The sequence below is a fragment of the Hylobates moloch genome, unplaced genomic scaffold (genome assembly GCF_009828535.3).
Source record: "Hylobates moloch isolate HMO894 unplaced genomic scaffold, HMol_V3 SCAFFOLD_24, whole genome shotgun sequence".
Lineage (NCBI taxonomy): Eukaryota > Metazoa > Chordata > Mammalia > Primates > Hylobatidae > Hylobates > Hylobates moloch.
In genome coordinates, this window is record NW_026652299.1 from 1,239,331 (window position 1) to 1,263,217 (window position 23,887).

The following is a 23,887-nucleotide window of genomic DNA, read 5'->3' on the forward strand; positions in this document are numbered from 1 at the left end:
TGAGGCTGGAGTGCAGTGGTGGGATCTCAGCTCACTGCAACCTCTACCACCCAGGTTCAAGCAATTCTCGTGCCTCAGCCTCCAGAGTAGCTGAGACCACAGGTGCGCACCACCACATCTGGCTAATTTTTGTATTTTTTGTAGAGATGAGGTTTTCACCACGTCGCCCAGGCTGGCCTTCCAGGTGCACAGTGCTCCTGGGTTCAAGCGATCCACTCATCTCAGCCTCCCAAAGCGCTGGAATTACAGGTGTGAGCCACCGCACCCAGCCGCTCAGGGAGCTTCTGAGCTGTATCCTCGTGCCAGTAGGCGAAGCTCCTGGAGAGGGCGTGGGTGCCTGTGTGTCCCACTTCCCTGCCTTATGTGGTAAGTCCACATGGCTAGTCCTGAGTGTACCCCTTACATTAAACTCTAATCATAGCTCACAACCCATGAGTTGTCCTGTGATAGCGAATTATCACACTGGATAATGAGTGGGGAGGTCATGGGAAGGCCCATGTTTGTCCTCAGCCAAGTGAAGGCCCCCAGACCCCATCCTGAAGCTATCTAGTATTCTGGGGACCCCTTCTGTGGCTGGCAGCTACAGTGAGGATAGTGTGGGGGGACCAAGTCCTTAACCTGTGGGTTCCACACTAACTCCAAGTAGTGACTCGTAGGACACCAGTTGGTGTTAGCTGTCATAGTTAATTTTATGTCAACTTGACGGGGCTGAGGGATGGCAGACAGATGGCGTAACAGGTTTTTTTTTTTTTTTTTTTGAGATAGGGTCTTGCTATGTTGCCCAGGTTGGAGTGCAGTGGTGCAATCATAGCTCACTGCGGCCTCGACCTCCTGGGCTCAAGCAATCCTTCTGCTTTGGCCTCTTGAGTAGCTGGGACCACAGGCATGCACCACCATGCCCAGCTAATTTTTTGAATACTTTTTTTTTTATTATTGAGATGGAGTCTCACTATATCACCCAGATTGGAGTGCAGTGGCACAATCGTGGCACACTGCAACCTCTGCCTCCCCGGTTCAAGCGATTCTCCTCTCTCAGCCTCCCGAGTAGCTGGGGTTACAGGTGCACGCCACCACGCCAGGCTAATTTTTGTATTCTTTGTATAGTTGGTTTTACCATGTTGGCCAGGCTGGTCTCGAACTCCTGACTTCAAATGATCTGCCTGCGTCAGCCTCCCAAATGCTGGGATTACAGGCGTGAGCCACCGCGCCCGGCCATTTTTTGATACTTTTTTAGAGATGGGGTCTCATTGTGTTGCCCAGCTTGGTCTTGACTTCCCAGGCTCAAGCTCTCCTTCTGCCTCAGCCTCCCAAAGTGCTGGGATTACAGGCATTAGCCACTGCACCCGGCCTAAAACCTTCTTTCTTGGTGTGTCCATGAGGATGTCTCTGGAAGAGATCAACACTAGATCAGTGGACCCAGTGAAGAGGCGCCCCCCGTCCCCAGTGAGAGCAGGTAACATCCGATCCATGGAGGGTCCAACTGGAACAGAAGGTGGAGGAAGGCTGAATTCTCTCTCTCTCCTTCTCCTGCCCTTGGGCATGAGAGCTGCTGGTTCTCAGGCCTCTGGATCTGAGACTTTCCCCGGTTCCCCCTTGGGCCTTCATCCTCAGACTGGGATTTCCACCATCGCCTCCCCTGACTCCCAGGGCTTTGGGCACAGGTGAGTTTCACCAGCAGTGTTCTGGGATCTCCGGGTTGCGGACGGACTGCGTGAAGCGATTCCTCATCATACATCTCCTCACATCCCTCTCTCTACGTCCTCTTGCGTCTGTTTTTCTGGAGACCTCTGACTAATGCAGTTGGTGTTTTGAAAAAACAAACAATTGCCTTTTACAGACCCAACCTTGGACGTCCCGTGACATCCCCTTCATTGTCCCCTGCTGGCCAAGGCTGTCATAAGTCGGCCCAGGTTCACGGGGTGAGGGCCCCACTCGGCCTCTTGCTGGAAGAGTGGTGAGGTCACTGTAACGAGAACATGAGGACGGGAGAGATTGCTACAGCCCTCTCTGGAAAATGCCACGTGTGACATCATGAAAGGTGACGTGGCTGTTGCCCAGGCTGTGGACCGCAAACGTCCGGGAATGAGGCATGTCTCCCGGGTGGTGGACACCTGGGTGGTTTCTGTCTGGGGCGATTATGAACAAGGCTAGGACAAGCCTGATTTCACCTGCACGCACATCTACAGGCCACAGTCCTGGCTCTCTGGTCCTCCTGGGAGACCACAAAGCTGTTGTATTAGTTCATTCTCATGCTGCTGAAAAAGACATACCCTGGTTGGACACAGTGGCTCATGCCTGTAATCCCAGCACTTTGGGAGGCTGAGGCAGGTGGATCACTTGAGGTCAGGAGTTCGAGACCAGCCTGGCCAACATCATGAAACCCTGTCTCTACTACAAATACAAAAATTAGCCAGGCATGGTGGTGCACACCTGTAATCCCAGCTACTCGGGAGGCTGAGGCAGGAGAATCACTTGAACCCGGGAGGTGAGCTGAGATTGTGCCACTGCAGTCCAGCCTGGGCGACAGAGTGAGACTCCATCTCAAAAAAAAAAAAAAGACATATCTGAGTCTGGATAATTTATAAAGAAAAAGAGGTTTAAGAAACTAACAGTTTCACATGTCTGGGGAGGCCTCACAATCATGGCGGTAGGCAAAAGGCACATCTCACGTGGTGGCAGACAAGAGAGAGAATGAGAGTCAGGCACAAGGGGTTTCCCCTGATAAAACCATCAGATCTCATGAGATTTATTCACTACCACGAGAACAGTATGGGGGAACCACCCCCGTGATTCAATTACCTCCCACGGGGTCTCTCCCACAACATGGGGAAATTATGGGAGCTACAATTCAAGACGAGATTTGGGTGAGGACACAGCCGAACCGTATCGGCTGTCTCGCCAGGCCCTTCGGAAGAGTCTAATGGAGGAATGTCGAATACCTGACCCAGTGACTAGCACCCAAAAGCAACTCAACCTCGGCAGCTCTTAACTTGCTTCTTGCTGTTGTCTGAGCTTGAGGGAAAGGCTGTCACAGAGGGACTTGGGCTTCCCCGGAACAGGTGCCCCAACCCCAGCCCGTAGGTGGAAGATTCTTTGCTGTGGGTCTGTCCTGTGCACGCAGGTGTTGACCAGCCTCCCTGGCTCCCATCTACTCCATGCCAGCAGCAACTCCCTGTTAGAGAAAAAGAAAACATCATTCAATGATGCTTGTGGAAAATGGGAAGGCAGCCAGGCGCCATGGCTGATGCCTGTGATCCCAGGCCTTTGGGAGGCTGAGGTGGGAGGATTGCTTGAGCTCAGGAGGTCGAGGCTGCAGTGAGTGATGATCACGCTGCTGCACTTTAGCCTGGGCAATAGAGTGAGACCCTGTCTTTCTCAACACAAAATAAAAAACAAAAAAATTAGGCCAGGCATGGTGGCTCACGCCTGTAATCCCAGCACTTTGGGAGGCCAAGGTGGATAGATCACCTGAGGTCAGGAGTTTGAGACCAGCCTGGCCAACGTGGTGAAACCCAGTCTCTACCAAAAATACAAAAAAATTAGCTGGGTGTGTTGTTGGGCACCTGTAATCCCAGCTACTCAGGAGGCTGAGGCAGGAGTATCGCTTGAACCTGGGAGGCGGAGTTTGCAGTGAGCTGAGATCACGCCATTGCACTCTAGCCTGGGTGACAGAGCGAGACTCTGTCTCAAAAAAAAAAAAAAAAAAGCAAAGAAAGAGCCAGAGAAGCCTGATTGGGGTTTGCTCCGGGAGGGAAACTTGGTCACCTCCCCCACCACCAGCATGACAACCCAGGATGCACGAAGCTGTCCAGGCCGAGGGGCCCCCAGAGGCCAGGTCACCACTGGGTGAGAACTACTGTGTTTTTGTTTGGTTTGAGTGTTTTTTTTGGAAGCAGGGTCTCGTTCCGGCGCCCAGGCTGGAGTGCAATGGCGCCATTGTAGCTCACTGCAGCCTTGACTTCATGTGCTCCCGTGATCCTCCCACCCCAGTCTCCTGAGTAGCTGGGACTACAGGGGCACGCACCACCACGCCCGGCTAATCTTCGTATTTTTAGTAGAGTCGGAGTTTCGCCATGTTGGCCAGGCTGGTCTCGAACTCCTGACCTCACGTGATCTGCTCACCTCGGCCTCCTAAGCTCCCGGGTGTGAGCCATTGCGCCCAGCCGGTCTTTTCATTTGAGAACGCTTTGCAGTTTACAAAGAACTTCCCCATGTCTGGCCCTCAAGTTGATCCTGTTCCTATTTTAGGGATGAGGAGCAGGCTCAAGGGTAGCAGCCGTGCCCTCAGGGCAAGTGGCGAAGCATTGGGAAGTCAGATCCCACCTCCTCTCTCTCCGGGGCCCTTTGTACCTCTTCCAGATTTGACATGCACAGGGACCCCTTTTCCCTCTGCTCCCCACACAGGCAGAGGTCCCCCGCCATCCCGACAGCCCCGGCCCATCACTGCTTCCCGGGAGCAGCCTGAACACTGGGACCCAGCCGGGGGCCCCCACACTCCTGGGAGGGCCTTTGTTCAGGTGGAGCCTTCCAGGGGCACAGCACTGACCCAGCCGCACCCAAGACAGCCCTGAGTGTGCAGGCGGACCAGGTCAAGGTGCGGCCCTGCCTCTGCCGAGAGAGAGCCACATCCCCTCTCCTCCTCACGGGGGCAGGGAGCGCTGGAGATGGACAGGCGCCGCTGAGCCCTGCCGTCCTGCAAAGAAGCATGCATCACGTGTGTGGCGGTCAGCAAGCACCTTTCTGCAGAGGCTGCCCCTTCCCGAGGCGTGGGGTGCAGACACTGGGCCCCCTTCAGCTCCCGGGGAGCCACGCTGAACTTCCCGAGCTGGGGGTGGGATGTGGCCGGGGGTCCTGAAGTCCAGCCTGTTCCAGGTTCCAGTCTCTACTCTTCTGGGACCTGAGTCCCTGGGGGAGAGTCCGTGGGCATCCTGAGGGTAGAACTGCTGGGGCCACCTCCCACAGTCCATGCTCAGGGCTCCTGCCTGTCTTCTCCCTGCAGTAGAATTGATCCTGGTGGTCTCCGTGTCCCTTCCTTTCCCCAACCTCAGCCGGGGCCACCTGAGTCCCCCCGGTTACCCTCCATACCTCCAACTCTCAGGAAGAAGTGAGGGTAGGAGGGACCCCACCCCTCTCGGGGCGCCCCGGGCCCATGGTGCGATTGGACTCATCTCCCTGCAAGAACCAGCCCTGCACCACTGGGGTCCCGGGGCAGGCCCCGCTCTGTACCCCAGTTTCAGAGCCCTGGCTGTCACACAGCTTTTCCCAGGGCAAACAGGGACAGCCTATCTGGGCGTAACTAAGGCTGCCTCTGCCATAAAGCCGTAATAACAGGGACATTCACCAAGGCACGGGGCAAAGGTCTGCACGGCCCCTTAGAACCTGAACCCATACAACCACCCCACGAGGCAGGCATTCCTTCTTCTATCTCACTTTACATTTAATTGTATAGGTTTGAATATGTGGCCTGACGGCAGCCAAAAGAACATAAAACGGGTTTTCCAGAGAAGTCTGGTTTCTCACTCTGCCCCATCCACCCGCCAAAGGCCCCTGTTTCTACTGGCTTTTTTTTTTTTTTTTTTTTTTTACTTTTTAGAGACAGGGTCTCACTCTCTTGCCCAGACTGGAGTGTAATGGCACAATCTTAGCTCGCTGCAGCCTCATACTCCTGGGTTCAGGTGATCCTCCCACCTCAGCCTCTTGAGTAGCTAGGACTACAGGTGCACACCACAAGGCCCTAATTTTTTTTTTTATGTTTTTGAGACCGAGTCTTACTCTATTGCCCAGGCTGGAGTGCAATTGTGCGATCTCAGCTCATTGCAACCTCCTCCTGGGTTCAAGTGATTCTCCTGCCTCAGCGTCCTGATTAGCTGGGATTAGAGGTGCCTGCCACCACGACTGCCTAGTTTTTCATATTTTTAGTAGAGACAGGTTTCACCATGTTGGCCAGGCTGGTCTTGAACACCTGAGCTCAAGTGATCTGCCTGCCTCAGCCTCCCAAAGTGCTGGGATTACAGGCATGAGCCTAGCTATTTCATATTTTGTAGAGACAGGGTCTTGCTCTGTTGCCCAGGCTGGTCTTGAACTCCTGGGCTCAAGCAATCCTCACACCTCAGCCTCCCAAGCAGCTAGGACTACAAGCACGTGCCACTATGTCTGGCTAATTTTAAAATTTTTTATAGATATGGGGTCTTGCCATGTTGCCTAGTCTGGTGTTGAACTCCCAACCCCAGGCAATCCTCCTGCCTTGGCCTCTCAAAGTGCTGGGATTACAGGCATGAGCCACTGTGCCCGGCCTCTATTAGCTTCTTATTTATTTATTTATTGAGACGGAGTGTCGCTGTGTTGCCTAGGCTGGAGTGCAGTGGCGTGATCTTGGCTCACTGCAAGCTCCACCTCCCAGGTTCACGTTATTCTCCTGCCTCAGCCTCCCGAGCAGCTGGGACTACAGGCGCCCACCACCATGCCCGGCCAATTTTTTTGTATTTTTAGTAGAGACGGGGTTTCACCGTGTTAGCCAGGATGGTCTTGATCTCCTGACCTCGTGATCCACCCGCCTCGGCCTCCCAAAGTGCTGGGATTACAGGCGTGAGCCACCGCGCCCGGCCCGGCCTCTGTTAGCTTCTTGTTTACCCTTGTAGTCTTCCTTGTACCGGTGCAAACACGAATCTATGTTTTTCTCTCCTGCCCTTTCTTAACACTCAAGGTAGCATGTTATACACCAGTTCCGCACCTTGCTTTTTCATTAACAATGTACCGCAGAAGACCTTCCAAATCAGCATGCAGAGGGCTTCTGCTTTCTTTTTCACTGCTGCATAGAACTCCACTGTGTGGCTGTGCTAAGTGACTTAGCTAGTCCCTCAACAATGGCAACTTGGCTGTTTTCAGTCAGTCACAATGACCGTCGATGTCATCGCAGTGATCCTTGCACCTGTCCCTTTCACACATGAACAAACAGATCAATGGCACAAGTTTTAGAAGTGGGATTTCTGAGGCTGAGTGTCGTAGCTCACACCTGTAATCCCAGCACTTTGGGAGGCCGAGGCAGGAAGATTGTTTGAGCCCAGGAGTTCAAGACCAGCCTGGGCAACATAGGGAGACCCTGTCTCTATGAAAAAAATATAAAAATTAGCTGGATGTGGTGGCACACACCAGTGGCCCCAGCTACTCAGGAGGCTGAGGCGAGAGGATCACTTGAGCCTGGAAGTTCAAGACTGCAGTGAGCTAGGATTGCACTACTGTACTCCAGCCTGAGCAGAAAAGAGAGACTTTGTCTCAAAAGAAAAAAGAAGGAGGAGGAGGAGAAGGAGAGGGAGGAGGAGTGAGAGGAGAAGGAGAAGAGCGGAGGGGAGGAGGAGGAGAAGAAGAAGGGGGAGGAGAAAGAAGAAAAAGAGGAGGAAGAGGAAGAAGGAGGAGGGGGAGGCGGAGGAGAAAGAAAAAGGAGGAATAGGAAGCAGAAGAAGAAGATGATGAAGAGGAAGGAGAAGGAGGAGGAGAAGGAGAAAGAAGTAGTGGGATTTCTGGGTTCTAGCACAAATCGGGGCCATGGTCTCACGGACAGTGTGGCCAGACTCCTGCCCTGGGGCTCCACTGCCTGGCGCCTCTACCAGCAATGTGTTCAAGGACGCGCTCCCTGAGCCGTGCCACTGGGGCACCAGGTCTGATTTGGGTATTCCCCTGGATAAGAAGCAGAACTGCAATGTCTTTCTCTGATGTGCGTTTCTCTGATTATGGACACCTTTTCACGTGTTTGTTCTGTGCATTTCTTTTTCTGTGGACAATCTATTCACCTCCTTTGCCTTCTTTTATTGGTTGTGTTCTTTCACGCATGTTTAGGAGCCCTTTGCCTGGTAGATCTGAGTTGCAAGTATTTTTCCTAGTGTGTGCTTTGTGTTGTGACTTTACTTGCGAGGATTTTTGCCTTGAATCTGTTTTATGGTATTTAGATTTTTAATCATGATTAGAGAAACCTTTTCCCACTCTGAAGTTATACAGAAAGTTACGCATGTTTTCTTCAAGGCTGGGCACAGTGGCTCATGCCTGTAATCCCAGCTCTTTGGGAGGCTGAGGCAGATGGATTGCTTGAGCCCAGGAGTTCAAGAACAGCCTGAGCAGCCTAGTGAGACCCTATCTCTATTTAAAAATATAAAAATTAGCTGGGCACGATGGTGCATGCCTGTAGTCCCAGCTGCTTGGGAGGCTGAGGCAGGAGGATCACTTGAGCCTAGGAGGTCTGGGCTGTGGTGAGCCAGGATCGTGCCACTGCCCACCAGCTTGGGTGGCAGAATGAGATCCTGTTTCAAAACACACACAGACACACACACACACACACACACTTTTTCTTTTTTTTGGAGACAGAGTTTCGCTGTTGTTTCCCAGGCTGGAGTACAATTGTGCAATCTCGGCTCACTGCAGCCTCTGCCTCCCGGGTTCAAATGGTTCTCTTGCCTCAGGCTCCCGAGTAGCTGGGACTACAGGCATGCATCACCACACCCAGCTAATTTAGTATTTTTAGTAGACATGGGGTTCTCCATGTCAGTCAGGCTGGTCTCGAACTCCCGACCTCAGGTGATCTGCCCGCCTCAGCCTCCCAAAGTGCTGGGATTACAGGCATGTGCCACCACACCCAGCTAATTTTGTATTTTTAGTAGAGACAGGGTTTCTCCATGTTGGTCAGGCTGGTCTTGAACTCCTGACCTCAGGTGATCTGCCCACCTTAGCTTCCCAAAGTGCTGGGATTACAGGCGTGAGCCACCTTGCCCGGCCAGAACTTAACATTTTTTACAAAAGGAACTACTAAATGATGAAAAATTTCTGGAGATGGATGGTGGCAATGTTTGTACCACAACGTGAATGTACTTAATGCCACCGAACTGTACACTTAAAATGGTTAAATTGGCCTAGTGTGACGGCCACCGTGCCGAACCTAATCGTCTAATCACACCTGTGATCCTAGCACTTTGGGAGGCTGAGGCAGGAGGATTGCTTGAGGCCAGGAGTTCAAGACCAGCCTGATCAACGTAGCAAGACCTTATCTCTGAAAAAATATTTTTTAACTTAAAAAAATGGTTAAAATGGTAAATTCTATGAGATGTTTACTTTACCACAATAAAAAGTAAACTTTGGCTAGACACAGTGACTCATGCGTGTAATCCCAACACTTTGAGAGGAAGAGGCGGGAGGATCACTTGAGCCCAGGAGTTCAAGACCAGCCTAGGCAACAGAGCAAGACCCTGTCTCTACAAAAAAATCAAAGAGAATTAGCTGGGCATGGTAGCACCAGCCCTCGGTCCCAGCTACTCGGGAGGCTGAGGTGGGAGGATCACTTGAACCTGGGAAGTGGAGGCTGCAGGGAACTGTGATTGCACCAATGAACTCCAGTATGGGTGACAGAGTGAGATGCTATCTCATAAAACAAACAAAAACATAAATAAATAATTCAAAATTTTAAAAATTAGGCTGGGTGCAGTGGCTCGCGCCTGTAATCCCAGCACTTTGGGAGGCCGAGGTGGGTGGATCACCGGAGGTCAGGGGTTAGAGACCAGCCTGGCCAACATGGTGAAACCGTCTCTACTAAAAATACAAAAATCAGTCGGTGTGGTGGCTCACACCTGTAATCCCAGCACTTTGGGAGGCTGAGGCAGGTGGATCACTTGAGGCCATGATTTCGAGACCAGCCTGGCCAACATGGTGAAACCCCGTCTCTATTAAAAATACAAAAATTGGCTGCGCGGTGGCTCATGCCTGTAATCCCGGCACTTTGGGAGGCCGAGACAGGCAGATCACAAGGTCAGGAGATCGAGACTATCCTGGCTAACACAGTGAAACCCCAACTCCACTAAAAATACAAAAAAAGAAAAAAAAAAATTAGCCGGGCGTGGTGGCAGGCACCTGTAGTTCCAGCCACTCAGGAGGCTGAGGCAGAAGAATTGTTTAAACCTGGGAGGCAGTGATCCGAGATTGCGCTACTGCACTCCAGCCTGGCAACAGAGTGAGACTCCGTCTCAAAACAACAACGACAGCAACAAAAACAAAATTTAACCAGACGTGGTGGTGGGCACCTGTGATCCCAGCTACTCGGGGGGCTGAGGCAGGAGAATCACTTGAACCCGGGAGGCGGAGGCTGCAGTGAGCCAAGATGGTGCCACTGCACTCCAGCCTGGATGACAGAGTGAGACTCCATCTCAGAAATAAATAAATACAAATTAAAAAATTAAAAAGATAATAAAAGTGTGTGATTAGTAACAAAAGCCTGCTATGGAAAGAATGCATTTGGGTTAGAGGAGTGACACCATGAGTAATGTAAAGAGTCCCGTGGAGACGGCCACAGCTTCTCGGGAGGCTCCCAGTGCATCCCAGGACCCTGAGTGCGGAGTGTGGGCCGGGACAAGGGAAGCACCCTTCCCATCCCCGGGGGATGTCTTTCTGCAAACATCCTGGAGACGTGGGACATTGTCACTACTGCTGCTGCTGAGTGATTTCTCGGCACCTGTTTCTGTGGCTAGGTTGCAGGCATCACTGTGGCTGGCTGCCCCAGACGGCCGTGTGCGCCTCAGCAAAGAGGGGCCTCCCAGGTGGCCAGTGCAGAACCCGCAAGTGGGGGTGAGAGATGGCCCTGGAAGCTGCCCCCGTGCTCCACAGCAAGAGGCCACTGGGCTGCTGCCTAAATCCCCAGCCACGCGGTGATAAGGACGACACCCAGAAGATGCACAGACCTCCCTGCACTGGCTCCTGAGTCCCACCTGAGCCGAGAAAACAGGCTCCCGGGTCCCACCTGAGCTGAGAAAACAGGCTTCCCAGAACCCTGGGCAGATGCCATGGGTGCCCTGGGGGGCCCTCGGTTGCCCAGGCCTGAAACTGCTCTTCCTGCAGCGCTCAGAGAGGGGCGGGACTTGGGGACCCAGAAGAGTGGCAAGGGGCTCCGGACGGATCCCCTCTCCAGCCTGTCCTCCACCTGTGACAGGAAGCAGAGGCAGCTCCCTCAGGCGCCAGCCCCCACCTGAGGATCCCTCACAGGACTCCTTGGGCCAGTGGTGCCCTAACCCCATCCTGGGCCTGCTGTATCCCCTGGCAACCACCAGCTAGGGCTTTAGAAGGGGGCTGGCCCCACCCACAGAGGCTGTGATCATTAGCCTCTTATCTCCATTTTTACAGTGCTGGTTTGCTTGTTTTGTTTTGTTTTTTTGAGACACGGTCTCACCTTGTCACCCAGGCTAGAGTGCAGTGATGAAATCATGGCAGCCTCCACCTTCCAGGTTCAAGCCAGCCTCCTGCCTCAGCCTCCTGAGTAACTGGGGCTACAGGCACATACCACCACGCCCGACTAATTTTTGTAATTTTTTTGTGGAGATGGGGTCTCACTATGTTGTCCAGGCTGGTCTGGAACTCCTGGGCTCAAGCGATCCTCCTGCTTTGGCCTCTCAAAGTGCTGGGATTACAGGCATGAGCCACGTCCCCAGCTGGCCTTAACGTTTTTTATGTTTGTAAAGACGGAGAATGGGGGAAGGGAGGTTTCGCTATGTTGCCCAGGCCGGTCTTGAACTCCCGGCCTCCAGAGATCTTCCCGCAGGGCCTCCCAAAGCCCGGGGATTGCAGGTGCGCGCGGGGCCAGCGGCCCCCAGGGCGGGAGAGGAGGGCGTGGCCGGGGGCGTGGCCGCGGGGGCGGGGAGGGGCGTGGCCCGGGGGGGCAGGGCGGCGTGACGCGCTCGCCGCGGATCCCGGAAGCGGTGTCAGATGCTGGGGAGCCGGGCGGGCGGGCGCGGTGGCGGCGGGGGGGGGGGGGGGACTTGTTGTTCTTCGCGAAGTCGGAGCCCGAGCGCCAGGCGGCGGCGGCGGCGGCGGCCGAGGGAAGCGCGAGAGTGAGCGCCGGCGCGAGGACAGCGCGTGCCCGCGAGGAGCCGCCGCGCGCCCGCGCTCTCCGCGCGACGCCAGGTGAGGGGCGGTGGGGCAGCGGGGCCCGGGCCGCGGCTGGGACGGGGACCGGGGCGCGGGGCCGGGGCTACCTGGCCGCTGAGTCACGGCCGCCCGGGGGCGCGGGCCGAGGGTGGCGGGGTTGGGTGCGCGGGGCCCGAGACCCTCATGCGGCCCGCGGCGCTGCCCGGCCACCTGCCCAGGTAGGCCCCGCCCCGCAGGCCCGGGGGCTTCCCCTGGACGCGAGGCTCTCTCCCCTGCACGTGCCGCCCGGGCCATGCTTGCCGCGCCGGGGGCCCCGGGGCGCGGACCGCAGACCTGGGAGGGCGGGGGTCCACGCGGGTCGGCGGCGCGCATCGGGCCCGCGCCTTCACACCTGCGGGGGGCGGGGCGGGCGCCACGTGCGGGAGGCGCGGGGAGGGCGCGGGCGCGTGGATTCCCCGCGGCTTCTGCCCCAGCGTGGCTTCCGCGTGCGGCCCCGGACTGCCCCCCGCGCTTCCTCCCGGTGACGGGCGGCGCTGTGGCCCAATGGCTGGGCCCACGCGTGCCCGGGGGACGGGGTGGGGGTAACTGGGTCTCCCCACAGGCGGGATCCTGGGACTGGTGTCTCTCTCAGCCGCCCACCTGCCAGGGTTGCTGGAAGGAAGGCCGTGGGGAGGCGGGAGGGGGGCAGGTGACAGTGGCCCCAAGGCGCGTCCCTTTGCTCACGTGTAGGGCAGGGGTTCAGGCCTCTTCCCGCTCCCACTGCGTGGGTTCTTCTGTGCCTCTGTCAAGTTCAGGAAACTGTGTATGTGCCCGTGACTGTGGTGACTGTGTGTGTGTGTGTGTGTGTGTGTGTGTGTGTGTGTGTCTGCATCTGCACAGCCTCTAGATCCTGGGGGGTGGGACGAGGCGCCACCGAGAAACCCAGAAAGCCAGGACCCCTCCTGGCCTTGGCCCTTGACCTGGGTCCGCCTGGGACACAGCAGTGACCCTGCGCTGCATTCTCACGCTCACACCGTGTGCGTCCGTGTTCGCAGGGCCTCCCGTGTCCCTCTCCCGGTGTCCTGCGTCCCTGAGCATGCTGTTTCTTGCTTCTTAAGCAGCTCTTGTAGCTGAGGCAGAAATTAGATCCACTCACCATTCATTCACCAGGTGACCCACAGGCAGTCAGCCACTCTCTGGCCAGGTGCCTGGCCTTGGGAAGATCCTGAGACTCAAAACGCCCCCCACCGCCGGACACCGTGGGCTAGGGGATATCTGTGTGGTTCGGCTCTGGCACCGCCCTTCCCACCGCTCTGATTCTCCAGGGTGGGCTGCCAGGTCTTTTTACTGGCACTGAGGTTTCACTGTCACAGCGTGTTGTTGTAAGGGGATCTCCAACACAGAGTGGGGTGCCCTGTGCAGCTTCTCCAAGCCCAATGTCTTCAGGGACATGGAGCGTTAAAAGCCATGGGCGGGGTCTGGAGAGCATAGGTGGGCTGTGCAGGTGTCTGGGACACACCTACACCCTATTTGGGCGTCCAGTGCCATTTATGAGAACATCTCCCTTTCTTAGGTAACCCAGTAGGAATGTCTGAGTTTGACCTTGGGAGAGGGAGTCTGCTTTTAAAACTAGACCTCTCATTATTCCAAAATAAGACACTTATTAAAGCAGAAAAACAAACCAGGCTTCTCCTGCCTTTTATCCTTGAACCGAGTCAGGGCTTTGAGGGGCTGGTTCCCCGCAGCGTTGACTCCCCAGGTGCTGGTAAACCCGGGAGCCAGCGTTTACTGAGGGTCGGGGCTGTCGGGGCGCCAGCCTTTGTGTGCACCCGGGAGGCTGCTGTTAAGGGAGACCGTCTTGCGGGCCACAAGGCGTGTGCCTTCACCCACGGGGCTCAGCGATGGCTGCATTTGTTTACAGTCTCCGGCAAAGCTGTTTGCCACCCAGACGGAGAAGAAGTTGTGCCTGTTCTTGTCCCAGCTGTTTCTGAGTCTAAAGGTTTCTGGAGTGGACTTTCTGGGTTTCGGGTCCAGTCCACACGGGAAATGGAAATCTGGCCAGCTGGGAGAAGGCTCCGTGTGGCCGCCTTTCAACAGTAAACAGTGACTCACCGCTCTGTCCCCACCCTCCCTACTCTCTGCGAATGGAAGATGCCTTTCCCCGCTATTTATTTTTGCTTTTTATAAGTCACAGACTCGTCATGTTTCCGCTTTCCTACAGTTTCAGGAAACTGGGAGTGTCGTCTTAAAATCATAGAGTTTTAGAGCAGGTACAAGTGAACCTGAGTGGCCACATGCCCCGCCCCCCCGACCGGCTGCTGTAGATGAGGAAGCCCAGGCCCTGAGGTCTGCTGGCCTGTCCCGAGGGCCCTTGGGGTCTGGTGTAGAGCCTGCCTGCTTCTCCGCACTGTGCGTCGGGTGTCCTGGGGAAGGTATTGGGGTGGAGACTGCCCTCTCCCTGCCCTCCATGCGGGGCCGGCTCATCTCGCACAGTGGGGGCTCATGTAGGGTGTAGGGAAGACCTTCTCCCTGCTTGCAAGGAGCTCACCGTGCCGTGGGGAGGCCCCCTGTCCCCAGAAGGATCTAGAACCAGGCCTTGGTAGAGGGTGCTTGCCCACCCGAGGAGGAGAGCAGTGGGGAGTGTTTCTGGAAGAAGCAGGGCAAGGAACCACGTGCTCTCTGCAGATGGTGATCAGAAACCTGAAACAGCATTGGGGTGGGGGAGTCGGGGTTTGGGAGGAACCCCAAGACTTTTGACTGCCTGTGGGGCTGCGTGGGGGGCACCAGGATCAGGGTGAGGGCATCCCATTTGGCAAAGCTGTGGTCCAGACAGGAGACGCTGGAGGCCTGAGCCTGGGCAGGTGCTGTGGGTTCAGGCGGGAGAGGCTTGAGGGCTGGGATCAAGCCTGGTCGGCGTGTGGACGAGGAAAAGAAAGAGGGGCAGGGGCAACTCCAGTGAATGATGCGGTTGGGGGCTGGGGGGCGTCTGGGCCCCCCAGAATGCCCCTGGTTGGACTTGGAGGCTGGGAGTGGATTGAAGCCCCAGGGCGGCCGGGGGAGAACAGGATGCTGACAGGGAGCTGGAGGCCGAGGACAGGAGCATGGTGTGGTGGGAGCCAGGGCGGGGACTGGAGGGGGTGTGGTGTGTTCTGCAGTTGCTCTCTGCTGCTGCAGCTGCCTAAGTCACCTCTGGATGTAGCGGAATGACACAGCTTCCTCAGACTGCAAATGCAAGGTGACCAGACGTCCTCCAAGCCGGGCCGACAGTCGTGGTTTGCTGGAGGGCAGCCAGCCAGGGCCAGCCTGCTGGCTGGTATGGGCCAGGCTGGGGGGTGCCAAGTGGGGTGCCTCCTGCATGCTGAGTGGGACTGTGTGCGGGACAGCCGGACAGTGGAGGTCCTCCCAGTGTAGGACCTCATCCTCAGTAGGAAGGGTGTCTGGCTGGTCTCTGGGACCAGCCGGGCTGCAATTAGTTGGTTGACACATGTTTGACAGGCACCCACTGGGTACCAGTGCCACAGTGGCCCCACCTACCCTTGCGCTCCAGTGTGGAGGGTGCCCGGCTTGGGGTCTCTGGCAGAAAGGCTCCCGGGAGAGGCGGGTACACCCTGGGCGGCCTCTGATTTTTGGATTACACCTGTCGTGGGAGTCACTGGGGGGGGGGGGGGGGGCGGAGGGCGCTTGCTGCTGTGCTGCTGGGTTTCTGAACCCCAGTCTCTCGCACGGAGCTCCCGTCCTCTGCTCCTGGTCTGCCTCCCGCCCCTCCTCCCTCTCCCGCATCCCACATCCCCTGAGACCCATGGAGAATAGAAGTGGAAGAGCCACTCCGTCTTGATCAAACTGGCTGGGCGGCTGAGGGGGTGGGGCATGGAGTCTGTGTCGTCATTCACCCCTTGGGCAAGAACAAGTGACCCATCCAGAGCCCCCATGCCGGCCGCGGAGAGTAAGCGGCGGCCCCGATGCGTCCTCTCATCTGGGAAGAATCAGAGCCCCGAAGCTGAAATCCCCGTTTCTTTGTGGGCATCCACAGCCGGGACCGTTCAGAGGGGTCATCCAGCCGTCAGCTCTCAACTCACTTTTGCACTCTCTCTCTCTCTCTTTTTTTTTTTTTAAGAGACAAGGTCTTGCTCTGTCACTCAGGCTGCTGGAGTGCAGTGGTGTGATCACAGCTCACTGCAATCTCGACTTCACGGCTCAAGCAATCCTCCCACCTCAGCCTCCCAAGTAGCCGGGACCATAGTCGTGTGCCATCACACCTGGCTATTTAAAATTCTTTTTTTTTTTTTTTTTTGTAGAGATGGGGCCTTGCTATGTTGCCCAGGCTGGTCTAAAACTACTGGGCTCAAGCATTCGGCCTCTGAAGGTGTTGATATTACAGACAAGAGCCACCGTGCCCAGTCCCAACTTTATGGAGAAAATGTTCCCTCCTGGGCCCCAAAGCAGGTCTTTTCAGCTTGTGCCAGCACAGCAAGAGATGCCAACCCCCTACTGAGCAGGGTCAGACCCATGGATGACCAGTGAGTATTTGCTGGGACTTAAAAAGTTAAAAATGGCTGGGCATGGTGGCTCATGCCTGTGATCCCAGCACTTTGGGAGACTGAGGCAGGAGGATGACTTGAGGCCAGGAGTTCAAGACCAGCCTGGGCAACATGGTGAGACCCCGTCTCTACAAAAAAGTTTAAAATTCTCCAGGTGTGGTGGTGCCCACCTGTAGTCCCAGCTGCTCGGGAGGCTGAGGCAGGAGGATCGCTTGAGCCCAGGAGGTCTGCAGTGAGCCATGATCGCACCACTGCACTCCAGCCTGGGTGACAGAGTGAGACCTTGTCTCTAAAATGAAAATTAAAAGGGAAAACATCCTCCGTGGCGGAGGTGGCTGCCTGGGGCTCACCTGCTCCTGAAAGCACAGTTGTGCACGGCTGACCCTGGGCTGCCTGCCCTGCCGCCAGGAGCCCAGGCTCTGGATCCTCACCCTCTGCAAGGAGCCTCCCTGGGTGGAGCCGCCCTGCCCTGCGCTTTGTGGAGCCCAGGCCCTCAGTCTGGATCCTGGAAGGGGGCACCCGGCGTCCCAACTCCCTGTCACTTATCCCCAGCTGCAGCCGCAGGAATTGCCTCCATCTGAGGCTGCTGGCAGTTCCTTTTCCTCGAGAGGAAATGATGACCCCCGCTGAGCCTCGTTTAGTTCTGCGTCACGTTGAGGTGTCTGGCCTTGGGTTGAAAACCCTGCCTCTTCCATCAGGAAACCAGTCACCTGAGAGCTGTTCCAAGTTATAGGTGGTGCCGGAGAAGTCTGCTGCCCGGCACTGCTCCCGGGACGTGGAGCGTGAGCGCTGCACCCTTACTTAGGTCGGCTGTCTGTCGGGGCCCCACAGCGGAAACTCAGACCCGCCCACCCAGGCCCCCGCGGTGGCGCTAAACACTGCACTTCTCTGGTGACTCCACTGAAACTCAGAGGAGCTCGGGCCGTCAGGTGCTTGTGCGTGGCGATGCTGGTGTTTTGTTAGCTGCTGAGCGTAAGACAATGCGAGGACGTCGTTCCTTGGGGGCTGCTGGAGGGGAGCTTGGCTGCAGTGCTGACCAGGTGCTGATGCAGTAGCCCCTGCCTTGGGCCCGGGGTAGCGGGAAGCCGGCGTCATGGGCGTCTCTGCGACCCCAGGCACGCTCTCCCCCTGGATGACACCCTGAGGCTGCATCTCTGGCCCTGGGGAGGGAGCCCTTTCTACACGCGCTCCGGCGGCCCTTGAGGCCCTGTGGGGTCGGACAGTTCATAAAACCCTGTTCAGGGCAGTCGTCATTTTTAGATCAGTTGCTTTACAAACTTTTTTTGCCCATACAAAACTCTTCTCTGAATGTCCTTCCCAAAGCAAGCTGTCATGTTTCTTGCCTCTGATGTTTAAAGCGACGTTAGGTTAATGCTGCTTGGATTTATTCTGTGCGTGGTGGGGAGAGATAGGCGCCAGCACCATCCCATCCCGTGCTGGGTTCCTGAGAGAAGCTTTGCTACCTGGCTGGGCCGTCCCTGCTGCGTCGTCTCTTGGGGGGCGCGTGGCTGGTCCAGGCTTCCTCGGCAGAGCCGAGTTGTGAGCTGCCCAAGGAAGTGGGGGGGCATGCTTGTGAGCACGGCGTGGGGGCCGCCTGGGAGCCCTGCGTCCGCCAGGTCTCTGGTTCCTCGGAGGGCCCCAGTGCAGGTGTGCCTCGAAGTACCGGGGGTTTGAGCGGGGCACAGGCATGCTTCAGCAGCCCTGGCGACCTTCACCTCCTGGAAGTAGTCAGCCACCCCTCCTGGGGCGTCCCCGGCTACCGTGTGCCTCCGCAACGTCACAGGGCATCGCAGGAGGCATCTTTTTAGTGGAAAGATCCCCACACTGAACTCTGCCCCAGCATCCGGCCGAGCCCCACACGTCACCGTGGGTCTGGCCAGACGGTCCTGTCCCCCGGACCTTCCTTTTCCGCCCGGCTGTGCTGCCACGGCAGGCAGTGGGCCCGGGGGCCCAGGAGCGGGTCCTTGCTGGGTGGGAGGCCCGGGTGTGTGGGAATGCGCGCGGCTCTGTAAACATCTGGTGACTCACTGCATAGCTATGTCGTGGCCGGCCTCTGCACTGACGTGCTCGCAGTGGAGCTGGAAGCGGTGCCTGCGGCCCCTCCCTCTGACATGGAAAAGTTTCTCATGGTGCTCCCAGCCGCCGGCATTTGCAGGTCCCCACGGTGGCGGAGGCAGCTGGGCCCCGGCCTCTCCACTGTCACCCTCACCCCAGGGCAGGGTGCAGAGGAGCCTGGAGCCCACCTGGCCTTCCCCAGGACCGGCTGGTGCCGTCCTGTGCCATCTATGTCAGCGCCCTGAGAGCAGCTGGCCTTGGCAGGGGCAGCGGACTCGGCAGCCTGGCGCAGGACCCTGTCTCACCTGTGCGGCCCTCTGGTTGTGGGGGTGGGTGGGTTGCGGGGTGGGGCCCCCATCGGAGGCAGGGCTGGAGGGTGGAGGGATTTGGGCCCGAGGGCTCCCTGGCCCAGGGTGGGGAGGGTCCTGGGCCGGCAGGGAGGACGGGATGGGGTCACCCGCCCCATGATGCCCATGTCCAATGGAGGTGCTGACCAAGGACGCCCCCGACTGCTGTATGCTGCTCTGACGTTCCTGCGGGAACCCGTGTCTGGTGTTTGGGGTATGGGAGTGGGTGCTGTGGACCCCTGTCCCGTGAGCTGCCCGGCGCCTTCCACCCGCCCCTCCCGGCCGCCGGGCGCAAATGGGTTTGTTGACTGCCTGCCGGCCTCGTGATGTCTGCGCAACCTGACCTGAAGTCAGGATCGCGTTTGGGCTTCTCGGTTTCCATGACAACCGTGGAGGCTGGCTCCGTCCCAAGGTCGCCATGGCAACTATCGGAGGGCTCATGCCCGGGATGCTTTGGCTGGGTTTTTCATGAATGATTAGAATGTGTGACACAATGCAGACGTGAGGACGGTGGGGGCGGTGGCGGGGGCGGTGGCGGGGACGACTCCCGCCAGACGGTCGAATGCTCGGCAGGGCGGCGGCTCCCCCACCTCCCTGGTCTCTGGCTGCGGCCCCCGGACCTGCCGCCACTCAGGAACCGCACACCCCCTTGGGCCGCAGGGTCCTCACTCGGTGGCAGCTTAGGTGGAGGTGGTGATGTCACAGCTGCAGCGGCCAGGGCCGTGGTAGGTGTCCCGTGGCCTGTGGGGAGGGCGGGGTGGGAGGGCGGCTGGGGCTCCACCCAGGCCCACCGTGGGGGAAGCTGGTGAGGCCAGGGGATCCCCAGAGGCCCCCTCTCGGGGATCCAGGCTGGGTTGGGAGCACCGGAGCCTTTGCCAGGGTAGGGTCGCTGTCCAGCGGGGCCCCACGCTCCACGGGGCCAGCACAGCCGTCTTGGGGGAGGGAGGTTTTGCCACCGGTCACTTTGGTCTTCAGGACGGGGCACCTTGTGCTGTGCAGGTACAGACGTCTTCTCTGACCTCAGGGAGAGTAAGAACAGGAAGCAGCCACTGCCGGCGCCTGCTGGTCACCCCACAGCGCTGGCGGCTGCAGCCCAGGTCTGCAGGGCAGCAGGGGGCTGCACCTGGCTGCCAGGCCCTGGGGTGGGGGTCCCAGCCGCTCTGTGGACTGTGCTAGAGTGTGAGGTGCAGCCATACCTCCCCCTGAACCCTCAGGCAGGGACAGAGGCTGGGCCAGGATGCCCCACCCCCTGGGAAGCCCCCCAGGACGGGCTGGGCCGGGACGGTGCCCCGTCTTGTTTTCAGGGTGCTGTGACTGTCCACCCCGGGCTGAGGAGCGTCCTTGCATGGGAGGTGGCCACCCCGTCGGGCGCTGCCGGCCCTGACCTGCACCGGCTTCTCTGCTTGTCCATGTTTTCCAGCTACGAGTTCCAGGGAGCTCTGTCCTGGTGACCGTGCCCGGGTTATGACGACTAATCCCAAACCGAACAAGGCATTAAAGGTAAGGCTGGTTCCAGGCAGGCCCCGTCTCAAGCACAGGTGTGGGAAAGGCCCCCCGGTCCGATAGCCGCTGCTTTCCCAGGGCCGTCCTGAGCCTGTGATGGAGGCCTCCCTGTTGCCAGGAGGAGGGGGGCTGCTGTGGCCGAGGGATGTTCACAGGAGAGGTGGGGTCAGGATCAGGGACTGTGGTTCCAGGAGATGACTCCCAGGCTGAGGGCGTGGCAGGGTCTGATGCCTGCCTGCCTGGGCTGTGTGTCTGCCGGGTGCTTTTGCATGAGCTCATCCCCTGGCAGCAGGCGTGGGCAGCATGGCCTCTGGTGAACGCGATGCTCCAGCTCCCAAGGCCCAAGCCCACCTGTGCCTGGCGCTTGCCTGCGACGGCGTGTGCCTGTGGGCCGGCTCAGTCCCAGCAGCAGGACCCATGCGCTCCGGGTCCTTGTGGGCTCTGAGGCTGTCGGTAACCAGGAGTGACCGATGTCACCACTGGCTTTTCCTGTTCAGAAAGGGTCCTGTGGGGCCACAGCTGTCATGTGGGCTGCCTGCGTGCACAGTGTCCTGCGGTCCCTGGTGCGGATGGTGAAGGCCAGCTCTGAGAGAGTGCGGGCGTGCAGGGGCACCGCAGGGTCCCTGGCCACCCCCATGCCGGTCCCAGGCAGACACCCCACGTTCTCCCGCTGCTGACCCTGCGCTGTGGCCCCCCAGGTCAAGAAGGAGGCGGGCGAGAACGCCCCGGTGCTCAGCGATGATGAGCTGGTGTCCATGTCGGTGCGGGAGCTGAACCAGCACCTGCGGGGTCTCAGCAAGGAGGAGGTGACCCGCCTGAAGCAGCGTCGGCGCACACTCAAGAACCGCGGCTACGCGGCCAGCTGCCGCATCAAGCGGGTGACGCAGAAGGAGGAGCTGGAGCGGCAGCGCGTGGAGCTGCAGCAGGAGGTGGAGAAGCTGGCGCGCGAGAACAGCAGCATGCGGCTGGAGCTGGACGCCCTGCGCTCCAAGTACGAGGCGCTGCAGACCTTCGCGCGCACTGTGGCCCGGGGACCTGTGGCGCCCTCCAAGGTGGCCACCACCAGCGTCATCACCATTGTCAAGTCCGCCGAGCTCTCCTCCACCTCTGTGCCCTTCTCGGCCGCATCCTAGTGCCGGCCGGGGGCGGGGGGTGGCAGGCAGCGGGCGGGCGGGCGGGGCACACCCCTCGTACCTCTCACTGGGACGCAGACTCTCGACATCCGAGTCCAAGTGCAGGCCCCTCGGGCGCAGGCACCTCACACCAGGATGAGACTGTGGTGCAGGGTGAAGCGTGGGCTCCCGTGGACCCAGAGCTGCACGCCGGTCCACACACACACACACGCCTGCCACCTGCTCCCCGCAGGATGTGTCTGTGTGTGGGAATTGGTATCTTGCGCCCGTGGGAGTCGGGACATATAACGGAAGGGCCCTCGGGAAGTTCCGTGTCCTCTGTGGGGGCTTCAGGCCCCTGTGGTCAGGTCTAGCGTGGGGCTTGTTTTCCACTCCTGCTGTAAGCAGCCTTCGACACTTGTCCTGCCACGGCCTCCCAGCTGGTGCGGGAGCCCCTGGCTGCCCTGACCGACTCCGCAGTCCCCGGGGAGGAGCGTGGATGGTGCGTCGGCAGCTCCGTCCTTCCAGCTGTCCTGTTGCAGTGCCCGTGATCCACGTCTGCCTTAGCGGGGGCCTGCGTGAGTGGGCGCGGTGTGGGAGGCTGCCTGCATGGGGTGGTGTCTGTGTATATGCACACGTGTGTGTGCAGGCACGCCTGCCATCACGGCACCGGGGCTGAGGGGGTGCAGCTTGCTGCTGTTCACTGGGGGAGGGCCTGTGGGCACACGTGGCAGAGAGAGTGGCTCATACGTTTTGAGGTCTCCCCTGTGCTCTGGTGACCCGAGGAAGTTGTGCAGCACAGCGCAGAAGCCCCTGCCTATAGGAGCCGGCCCCCCAGACACCGACCCCACAGGCCGTCCTGGATGTCAGCGGACACAGGCAGGGGTGCCCCGTCATTTGATGGTGAGCGGGACTCGGGCTCTGTGTCCTGGAGCTGCTTCTCACCAGCTGTGGTCAGTGCAGGGGGAACGAGGAGGTCTTTTGGGGGCCTGGCGGGGGGGGAGGGCTGCTGCAGTCTAGGGAGAGGGGGTGCAGCCTGGGGGACGTTGGTGGACGTGGACGTGGACGTGGAGGTGGAAGGAAGAGGACGTTGCGTGGAGTGGTGGGAGGAGGCGGGAGCCGTGTGCGAGAGCAGGTGGAAAGCCTTGAGGGGCAGGACCAGGATGCGGCTGGCTTGTAGAAGAGCTCAGGAGTGGGCCTGGCACTCTAGAGGGCACGGCGGGTGGGGAGGCAGCAGGCACCAGGCCAGGAGAGCCTCGTGGACGTGGCTCCCGCGTGCACACCCCCAGGAGCACAGCCACGGGCTGCAGGTGTGGCCTCGGCACTCAGTCCTCACCTGGAGCCTTTGCCTGCTCCTCCTTCCAAGAGTACTGAGGCACCAGTGGGCTTGGCACTCCACCTTGGGCTTCCTTTTCCTGGAGAGCCGCCTTGAGGGTCCCTCCTGTGACTGGGGTCTCTGCAGTGGGAGCTGCGGGGGTTGCGGAGCCCCTGCCTGGGGGAGCTGGTGGAATGCGAGCCGCCGGCCGGGGGCTGCCACATAGGACATGCAAGGTGGTGCCTGGGGCCCCAGCTCCCTCTCAGCTGCCCCTGCCCACCCAGTAACAGCCCCCACCGGCTACAGAGCCCAGGCCGGTGCCAGCCACGCTGGGAGGGCAGAGGACAGACAGCCCCGAGGCTGTGACTTGGTTCTGTGTCTGCTGTTAGAAGTTGAGTGGGAAGCTGCAGGCCCGCCAGGACCGCTGGGTCCCTACAGAGCAAAGGCCTGCGTGTTCCCAAACAGCCGTTGCCCCCGTGGCCGTGGTAGGTAATCCATATTGGATGTCATAAGGACCAGGGGGATATTTAAAGAGAGAAACAGAAAATATATAGAGATATAAAATTATATTCACAGTTTATCTACAGATTTTTCGTAACAATCTTTCTTTTCCAGTTTGATACTGTAAATCTATCAGAGCAGAGCCGGGGGGCACGGGCACAGGTGGGAGTTGGGAGCAAACCGGAGGCCCGGGCTGCCCGCCGTCCCCCTCTGTCTTCCCATGGACTGCACCAGGCAGCTGGGCCCTGCAGGACAGGCCGCGGCGGGTGGCCAGTTCTGACCCGTCTTGGGGTTCTTGGTGTCCACGTCTTGTGGGCCGTGGGTGTCCACCTGCCCTTGGCCTGTGGTGCTTTGCCGGAGAAGGGACTCCCCGGTCCCCAGGGTGGACGGAGCCGCTGTCACCGCCCAGAGCCCGGCAGGGGAAGCACGGCGCGTTCTGCTTTTCTTTTCAGATCGTTGAAATTTCATTGTCATGATTTAATATATGGATTTTTTTATTTAAGAAAAAGACGAGGGCCTCTTTGTCACATGGGTTTGTTTTCTGTCTCCGTGCCTCTGGCTTCCCAAAGAGATCCAGGTCTTTGCGTTTCCAGGGCGTGGGGACCCCGGCCCCCCCACGTCGCCACGCCGCCACACCGCCTCACC

General features: G+C 58.6%; 1 protein-coding gene and 2 pseudogenes across 2 annotated transcripts; 2 read left to right on the plus strand and 1 right to left on the minus strand.

Annotated features, from left to right (window-relative positions):
• The first annotated feature begins 11,725 nt into the window (after positions 1-11,725).
• On the plus strand, positions 11,726-21,451 carry MAFK (MAF bZIP transcription factor K). Of its 2 annotated transcripts, none has more exons than XM_032145600.2 (3): positions 11,726-11,928; positions 20,232-20,311; positions 21,013-21,451. In XM_032145600.2, the coding sequence occupies exons 2-3, from the start codon at positions 20,276-20,278 to the stop codon at positions 21,445-21,447; spliced, it is 471 nt and encodes a 156-aa protein (XP_032001491.1). In that variant the 5' UTR covers positions 11,726-11,928; positions 20,232-20,275; the 3' UTR covers positions 21,448-21,451. The 2 variants fall into 2 exon arrangements, with proteins under 2 accessions (XP_032001491.1, XP_032001492.1); XM_032145601.2 differs by lacking the exon at positions 11,726-11,928 and adding an exon at positions 16,180-19,536.
• On the minus strand, positions 14,904-15,800 carry LOC116462863 (uncharacterized; annotated as a pseudogene).
• Positions 21,452-21,925: 474 nt separating the features above from the next.
• Positions 21,926-22,967, plus strand: LOC116462862 (uncharacterized; annotated as a pseudogene).
• Positions 22,968-23,887: the final 920 nt, after the last annotated feature.